At 46.0% G+C, this 9,557-nt stretch overlaps 1 protein-coding gene across 1 annotated transcript in view; it reads left to right on the top strand.

Moving 5' to 3' along the window:
- The first annotated feature begins 3,811 nt into the window (after positions 1-3,811).
- LOC144720748 (vesicle transport through interaction with t-SNAREs homolog 1A-like) overlaps positions 3,812-9,557 on the top strand; it is a 45,188-nt gene continuing 39,442 nt past the window's right edge. Inside the window, exons 1-4 of the mRNA XM_078597774.1 lie at positions 3,812-3,902; positions 5,296-5,354; positions 7,633-7,776; positions 9,134-9,226. Of these exons, the coding sequence (XP_078453900.1) occupies positions 3,812-3,902; positions 5,296-5,354; positions 7,633-7,776; positions 9,134-9,226 (387 nt within the window). The remainder of the gene's footprint in view (positions 3,903-5,295; positions 5,355-7,632; positions 7,777-9,133; positions 9,227-9,557) is intronic.

The raw sequence follows: 9,557 nt of genomic DNA, 5'->3' as shown, positions 1-9,557 counted from the left end.
CATTTAAGTATCTTTAAATTTGTCAATGCACTTGCTTTGACTAATCTGCTTCCAGAGGTGAAGACCAGGTGAAACGAAGTACTGTATGTTCACTCTTACACATGCTTGCTGTTATATACAGCTATATTGTCTGTGGTCTCCCAATATAAGTTTTTAATCAAACCGTGGAGCATAGTGTTAATACTATATCAGTGAATGAGTTGATTGGATCATTGAGTAAATTTGAGCCCTGAAATATGTTTTAGATATTTGTAACTGTATTTGGTATACAGATGCCAATACATTCCCAGTGTTGAACATTGGAACAAAGCCCATTTTGGAACACAGCAATCATGTTGGCTAAATTATTTTCCACGTCACCTAGCAATAACCAATTGTACAGTGTAATATTTTATTAACGTTATTTTAAAAGGAAACATGCATGAAAAAGCATAGAATTTCTGGAATAAAATGCTAAGAAACAATTGTTCTCGTAATGTGTTTTTTTATAAAAAGAAAATACGAATAAGCACATTGAATAATGTATGTTAAAGTTGAAACATAATATTGGGATTCACAATCCAGGTCCAAGCCTTTACACTGAATTGTGTATTTTCCATTGTAACCTAATATTACCAAGTTGGATGTACTCGGCTTGAATCGGCGCGTGCAGGCGATAGATGCATTTCTCCATCACAAAAGCATGAGAGTTGATCGATGCATTATCTGCATTTAGATTTGCGATTCATTGTAAAATTAACTTTTTTATATAGTTTGTAGTCATGTATTGTTTATCATTCCGTAGCTACAGTCGTTCTGCGTTAGTATAAATTTATAAATACAAGTTTCAATCGTAATACATTCTTACATACACTTCAACGCATGTATCAAGCCCAATCTTAGTTTCATGAATTGTTACATCTGTAGTGGCATAGCGCTGGCTGCTGGCGGAAAAGGGTAACTGCGGTGTACGGCCTTACCCACGTCAGCAGGCCACGATAGACACGAGAGGGGGATATTCTTAGGTTTTTTTCCGGTAAAGTCACGTAGGTAAAAAAATAATAAAAGTAACCGAACCTCACAAAAATAATAATATTCAGGGCCTACCTTGGCTCCTCCCACCCTCAACCAGTATATATACAAATACTGTTCTTGGAATTTCTCTCACTTGATACAGCAATCGTGCTGTGATGGTTCCACCTGAAGACGGAAGCTTGTGTTGCCTCCGAAACGTCGTGATTTTTATTTTACTTTTATTAATTTTAATTTTTTACCTACGTGACTTTACCGAAAAAAACCTATTAAGAATATGAATCATTGCAGTCACGAAAGCTTCAAATCTAGAACGAGAGGGGGATATCTAGCGGGGAAAGGTCACAGAGGGGTGCCCATCGGGAACCCGCTGGAAGTTTCCAGAGGTGTGGGGGCATGGCTGAGAGTATAAGAGTGGCCCCTGTAGGGGACCCTGGGGGCTCTTGCTAGAAGTAGGATCCACGTCGTACTGCTCAAGATCGTCGTCGTTACCATCTCGTCGCTGCCATCTTCACTCAATATTGCGCTGCTCGATAGTTGTGGGCGGTCTCCGTCAGTGTTAGACGGTTAGAGTTGTGTAAAGGCTAGCGACTGCAGAGTGTGCACCCACGGCGGGTGTGTGTATTGTCCCGATGGTGTTCGTTAAATAAAATAAGTGCCTCCAAGCATGACTGTCGCCGCGTTAGTCACTAAATATGTTTAGTGTACACGGGAACACATTTTTTTCGACTATATAATACTTTAGACACATCCACTCGCATTTTGTAAACTTGGGGTTACCAACTGGCCCATTGAATGGCCCATGTACTCGCCTTTGGGAGCTGGGGTTGTGGCTTATCAACACTAAACTTGCCAGTGCAAAACGACGTCTGAGGCTTCTAGATACAGCGGCAGTATTATTATCAACACGTGCTTAATATTAAAGTGGTAACCCAAAGAGCTTGCTGTCACGAACGTGTAAGCGGGCATCATCAGACCTAAACTGTGTCGTCTTTCTCTTTATCATTTCTATTTCACGTGCATCAGACGACACGCGAAACATTTCACATTTTAACTTTTCACAACATAAAATTGTAGAGCACCATCGTCACAGCTCTTAACTGCAAGGGGGTAAAATGTGGTTCTTTTTATTTGACGGCCGCTTCTATTCTGTTACTTGGGGTCATGCATTCCGTTAGGTATGGCGCCCCCCCCCCCCCCCCCAATTAAAACCACTGCTCCCTGTGCAACTCCCCTCCCAGGCCACAAACACAACTAAGTTGAAGGCCACAATACAGAGATTATACTGGTAGGAACCTGGTTACACCAGCCCACAGGGGATTATGTCCGCCCGTCGTGCATCCAAAAATGGGAGGGGAGGGGCTGAGTGGGGAGGGACTGGTCACCCCGTGGTGCCCTTATAAAACTCAACGTTTAACCTACTCACGCCGGCTTGTGCCCGCCCTCACAGTCGGGCATATTTGCGGAATACACCACGCCGCCGTTGACCCTGGCCATTGACCGAGCAACCCAACGTTCCTACCAGCTCCCTCCGCAGGAATGTGTTCGTCAGGCGTTTGATTCATGTTCGTGTGTTATCAATGTTTATTACTCGGCACAACAGTGCAGCAGCCACACTGTTCTTCCCGCACATTCGAAAGTTCTTCGCCACGGTATCCATGCCGCATCCCCCCTGGATGCCCCGGACCCACGGGTTGTGAACCTCTCGAGTGACGTTTGCGTTGAAGGTGCTACAATCCTCGTGCAACGCGTTTAACACCGCAGATGCGTTCCTGACAAGTGACGCGTTAAGCGAGAACAATTTCACCCGTAAAAAGTGCAACCATAACGTTTGGCGAGATGCGATGAAGACACACAGCAAGACGGCGCGACAAATAACTGAGGGTAACCCCGCCACGTTGCTGCATCTTTCCTCCGATTAGCACGGTTTGGCTACGTACCGTGCGAAAGAAATTCAACATACGTACATGGAGCCTCACGGCTCGAGAATGTATCACGTCGTCGACCGTTGGAGGAGCCGTCCATAAATGACGTCACGCGATTTTGTACGATTTTTGACCCCCCCCCTCGTCACACGGCGTCACAAAAAGTCAGACCCCCCCCCCTCAAATATGACGTCACAAGTTAATTTATTAGGTATAGCCCTGTGAGCCATTCGGCTCTTGCATCGGGTGCAACCGCAACAAACAAAAAACAAAAACATGAACAAGAAAACATCTTAAAGTGAATATGTGACTAAGTGCAAACAGGAAATCCAAGAAAAGACAGCAGGATAAAGCGTTGTGACGTCTGTTTCAGGTTACGGTGGTGGATCTAGCGCAAGAGAACCCACGGGGAGAGAAAATACGGAGATGAAATCATGTGTACATGTCTGAGCTCGTGGTTCTTCTTTGCATTTTGGTTAGGCCATGCAGTAACTTCGTGCCAAAATCATTGTCAACCCTCCACCACCCAAGAACGCGCTTCCACATTTACAGATACATCATGCCGACGTGCCGGTGTATTGATAAAATTGTGACCAATACAGCTTAAGATTTTCCATGACCCCCAATCTTCCACCGGTGTTCGTCCATTGACCGTTCCGCCGTGGAAGGCGAACTGCTCGCGGTCTCGCAGAGCGCACGTGGCGGCACGTGGCTGGCTCCACGTGCTCCTTCCACGTGGGGAGGGGGGGGGTCACGCGTCTCGCTCGTTGTCATCCGTTTGAAGCCAAACCGATGATTTCTAATAACAATTGTCATTACGTAGATTGTTCCGACTGCTCACACGACCGTTTCAACTTTCGCCACCGTTGAGCACGATGGAACTGGCCGACTTGCTGCTGCAGGAGGTGGACGCTCTGCTGGTCGGGGCGGCGTGCAGGGTGACTCTTCTGCCGCGTCTCCTGCGAGGTGACAGCCCACTCAAAACCCCGAACCCCTCCCCGGACTCGTATCAACGAAATATTGAAAGCCTCCACACGCGCAGCGATGACCGTGGGATGTTGTTATCTGACCATACTTCACGGTGGGCAGTGCGGGTTTGGGACAAGTGGGGAGCACAGTATGGCAAAAACAAAATGCTTATTTTTATTTGTCCTACTGCATCCCTGCTGACAACGTAGCCCAGCAGTAGCAGCAGCTTTCAACACGCGTCTCGTGCACGGTGGTTCGCCCATACGCGCACCATCGGAGCCTCAGGCCCGCTGAGCTTCCCAGATATGACGAGATCGGGCTCATTCCGAGTGATTCGGGTGACAAGGCGTCATTTGGATAAATGACCCGTGCTCACAAGGTCCTGATTATGCTGCGCGACTCAATGCAGGGAAGTATGGACAGAGAAAATTAATGAAATAACGCCGAGAAAATATCAATTGTGATTCAGTGAGCAATTAATCTGCTTTCCTGTTTTTAATGTTCATGATTTTTCGTGATATATCCACCAAAACAATGACTAATTTGGTTGCCATCATGACAACAAAAAACCTGATTCTATATGTTATAGAGGCAAGAAATGTGTGAATTGGAAGTTGCTATATGTAACAATGCAGCAGTGGACGTAGCGGTTTGCGCGCTGCGCTCTAAACCCAGCGACCTTAGTTCGATTCCTAGTCGCGGCTAATATCAGTGGTGGGTGATTTCTGAACTTTCACCTCTCCGCACTCATCAGCGTGATGAAGTCTGATCAAGCGACCAATATGGCATGAGCAGGGCCTTCAACCATCAGTGGATTGACAAAATATCTAAAAATGTTGTAGTCCTATTAAAAAAAAAGTTTGAGTCACATTACTAGAACAGTAAGACGAAGACTGATTTCAAAAGTGATTATTTTAAATGTCAGATGTTGGGAAAATGTTTTACCGTTGTTAACCAAAACGTATCTGGCATGAGCGCCCACATCCGTGTTTTTTTTTTAATTAACTCGACATCTTCCTGGGCTGTGGTATTGCCAATGAGGTCACAGATTGCAAAGAAATGTTTGACCATACCATACTTCTCTGCGCTGGTTCTGGTTAATGTGCGCTGGTGAAGAAGTGGCCCAAGATAGGCTCTGATATCACTCGCCATTTATATCAGCCACTGCAAGAGATCAAACCCAATTTGCCAAGATTCTAACTACCTCACTACACCACTGGTCGACCCACCTACTATATAATAGCTGATGATTGGGAACATTTATTTTGTAACTGTGGATGACTAACATGGTGAGTTTTTTTTTACAAGCAATTATGGTTCAGAGTATGATACTTTATTTTTTTTTACGATGTTTACCTGATTATTGATACTCTGGTGTTTTGGGCCACAGACGACAAAGAAGAGTTGGTTGCAAGCATAGAGAAGGACATAGGAGATGCTCGTGAGTTGGTGAGTCCACATTTTCTTAATGACAGCATCGTGCTCAGAATTAAAATATACATACTGTTTGAGATGAAACCGATTTTTGTTTCAAAATGTTTTATACAAATACAATTAATCATCCCATCCTACTAAAGTCTACCTTTCAATTTTCACCACTCTTCCTCCTCAGGACGAGAGTTCGCGAAGCCTCATTTTTATATTTATGCATATTTATTTAGAGTAAGAAGTATAGCGATGCGTCACGTGTTTCAAGTGTGACATCAAGTGGGAAGAGGTGATTTCCATTTCACAATGTGCGTTGATGCCCTTGCTTTTAAGAGCTTCCAAATGATATCAGCCACTAAACACTGAAAAAGAAAACCCTGCTCCCTGTTGTCGTAGGCATGTTATCGAGCAAAAACATGGACCTTCCCATGTCCCTCTTTACCGCTTACAAGGCCAGGCAATGGCGACATAACGTGGCTATAATACAGTAGGCCATGTTACAATTCACCTCGTGCCATACATCTATTCCACTTCTGCTCAGTTAGAAATAGGAGAGATCAGAAAGGCACGGCAAATGCAAATGCTCTTCATAAGTGCGATGCTCCATTATCGCCGGAGTACTCCTCGTGCCCTGTTGTTGTTTGTTGTTGTTGTTTGTTGTTGTTGTTGAGAAAAATACGCGGTGCTGCTTTTTCAGAATGTTAATACTGGTAGGAACCTCCTGGTTCCACCAGCCCACAGGGGATTATTGTGTCCGTCCGTCGTGCATCCAAAAATGGGAGGGGTGGGGCTGGGTGGAGAAGGGAGGGTGGGGAGGGGCTGGGTGGGGAGGGTGGGGCTGGGTGGGGGGTGGGAGGGGTGGGGCTGGGTGGGGAGGGGCTGTTCACCCCGTGGTGCCCTATAAAACTCAACATTTAACTTACTCACGCCGGCTTGTGCCCGCCCTCACAGTCGGGCATATTTCCGGAATACACCACGCCGCCGTTGACCCTGGCCATTGACCGAGCAACCCAACGTTCCTACCAGCTCCCTCCGCAGGAATGTGTTGTGTACCACGTTTTATGAGGGGGGGGGGGGAGGGGGGGTGTCGCACTTGTCACCAGTGTTTCCTGTTGGACAATGGCATTGTGGGTTCTTTGTTGTTGATTTAATGTCTCGTATGTATAAAATGTCCAGCCCCTCTCTCAATCTACTGCTGGATGAAGGCGTCCCCACAGCATGTCAAGTTGTGGGATTTGTACCATAGCTACTTTAAGATGTTTTCTTGTTCTTGTTTTTGTTTGTTGCGGTTGCACCCGATTCAAGAGCTAATTGACTCACAGGGCTATACCAAATAAATGAAACTGAAACAAAAACTAAAACTGAAGCTATACAAAATGCTAAATTCAACACTGGGTCTGTTGCTGTGTACGACATTGCCCATTGATTTTATAAATAACAGTATTTAAGTAGGTTGGACATTTGCGCCGCACACCAATGTGTTTCGCACCCGACGGAGTACATGCGCGTGGGTGTTAAAGTGTTTACGTTTTCGTGCACACATGTCATTGCACTGTCAGCTTCTCCAGCTAAACGAAGGCTCCCTTGGTGGATTGCTGTTCGAGTTTCTGGTGGGGTAGAAAAATGCGTGTGCTCGGTTTTTTTTGCCATCTGCTCCAGGAGCTATGCTGAGTGACCTTGTTGAAAACGTCACACAAGTGCTGTTATCGTGCCTGGATTAGTGAAGGACACATATTTTGGAGAAAAATATGTAGTTGAGCTATCTTCCTCCTCTCCCTTTCATCTGCGCACTTTCATCCGGCTTGCTATCCGCACTCTGCAATCAGAAACATTGAGAGGCAGGCGGGCAGGCAGTGGATCTGTTGTCGCCGACCTATGTATGTTTAAGATTTGTTTCACGCCGTACGCAGCCAATCGTGCTAATCGGAGGTGCGGTGGAAGGACAACAAACGAAACACAAAAATCAGTTCTAAAGAATTCAGTTTTCGATCTAGATTTACTATCGGAATGAAGAGCGTTCCAGACGGCCGCATAAGCGCATCTAAAAGCGCGCGATGCGGTGACCGTATTTGTTCGATGGCTCGCCAAAAGCCATCGCGAGGTTGACCGGAGTTCGCGTGGTGGCTTTACGCTCCTTGTCGAGATCAGCAAGGTATCGTGGTTCATTTGCGACAAGCACTGTTGTGCATAATGAGCGAGAACTTATAATATTTTCGTTCAGCAACTGGAGCCATTGGAGCTTCTTGCATTGTTTTGTGTTTTTTTTTTCCTCATTGCGCTCGTGACACGCTCTGGACAGCTGGAGCAGCTGGAGCTGGCTGGGTGGGAGATGGACGCAAAGCGACGAAAGCGTCACCAGGAGCTCGTGAAGACCAAAGGAGAGGCTGTCACTCAGCTGCAGAAGGACTACGTGAGCAACGTCCTCCACGAGTCCATCAGCGTCGCTGCGTGTTGCGCACGAGCGAAGCTGGGAGCTATATCGTTCACATATGCACCTCCGACTAGCACGTGTTGGCTACGTACGATGCGAAAGAATTTGAACATTCATACATGAGAAAGAAGTTCAACATACATGCTATGTGCATGATATAAAAAAAATTGAATGGCTTGCGCTAAATACTTTTACAATACGAGTCTTAAGCGTTAATTAGAGTATAGTGCATGATCAGTACACTCGTATTGATGTTGATTTTAAACGGATTTTTATAGTATCTCATCACATTCCAAGATGTTACACTACGGCTTGCGTGCACACCATATAGTGAACTGAATGAGATTCCCATTGATTTCAACTGTGGGTAGATGACGTAGCAATCAGGGGCGATACTTTTAGAAGTGCGCAGACAGTGCTACTGCATCGGGGCCCAGAGGCCACAGAGGCGACAGAGGCACTGGTAGCAGGCTCCAAAATGAGGAGGGGGATGGGCAATTGGACTGGGGGGCCCCATTGAAATCGTTTCACCAGGGCCCATGCCACCCACCCACCCCCTGTGACAATGATGTCCAGTGTCAAAGACAGACACTCAAATGCATCGACCCTTCAGAAATACCACATTCTGATTTTTACACAGTGAACGTGTTATCAAGCGTTTAAAACGTGTTTTTGCTTTCAAAACACAAACATGAAACACCAACTCGTTATATGCGTTGCTGTGTGGTATTTATGGCGTGGGACATTGTGGGTTGAATGGGGCCTCCGTAGTTTATAGGAATGGAGTCTCGTCGTTTTATGTGTCGTGTCGATGTTTCTGGGTTAAATATTTACGCGATCTAACCCAAAAACCTCTATTATGGATTATATTTGTCGCGAAATCCGACTACGTGTTAAAACTCACATACGGTAACTCGGCAGCTTTTGTTTACCAATCCTGACTACTCTGCTGATGAGACCCAGTAGGTCGAAACCAAGTTTGCTTGAATTAAAAAAGCTACTTGATAATGCTGGTCTGGGAAGTCAATAATTAGACCGATGGACTACAACTTTTTTTTGTTACCAAGTACGTGCAAGAAGTGCATTGGTTTCCCAATACGGCCACTGCCTTATAAGCATTCTAGATTTGAAGCTTTTGTGACTGCAAGGATTCATACTCTTAGGTTTTTTTCGGTAAAGTCACGTAGGTAAAAAAATAAAATAAAAATTAATAAAAGTAATAATAGAAATAAAATAGTATTATTTTTTTTAATTTAAAATTTTTTTACCTACGTGACTTTACCGAAAAAACCTAAGAGTAACAATTGACCAGGAGAGGGCGCAATAACACAGCACATCGGATGTTCACGGCTGTGTCCGTGTTTGGCAGTGGCGGGCCCGGATCTCCTACAGGGACGTTGTGAGTCCATGGGAAGAAGTTCTGGAGGAAGGTGCAGAGGAGGCCAACCTGTCGGAAGATCTGGTAAGTCCACGCGTCCACTGCGCTGTCTGCCGCGTGTATTGTGGGCTCGATGTCCGATCACTGAGGCCACAGCTTCAGCGAGAACATCGCCAGGGAATGCCCTCCGATCTCTCCAGAGCTCCAAAGCTTGGAGCGGGATGGGGGAGGCTGCTGGATCGTGCTGGCGCGGATGGATGAGTGGGTGGGTGGCCACCACACATGCCAGATTGTTCGGCGTGCAGCAGAGGGCCATTAGTGGCGCCACGGTGGTGAGATGTTCACCACGTCGCCTGGTTTGCGGGAGGTCGTGTGTTCGATCCAAACCTCGACGCATGTTGTGGATTTGGAGTTT

Source organism: Lampetra planeri, chromosome 9, assembly GCF_965212315.1.
Source record: "Lampetra planeri chromosome 9, kcLamPlan1.2.h2, whole genome shotgun sequence".
In the NCBI taxonomy this organism is placed as follows: domain Eukaryota; kingdom Metazoa; phylum Chordata; class Hyperoartia; order Petromyzontiformes; family Petromyzontidae; genus Lampetra; species Lampetra planeri.
This window is presented reverse-complemented; position numbering and strand designations above follow the sequence as displayed.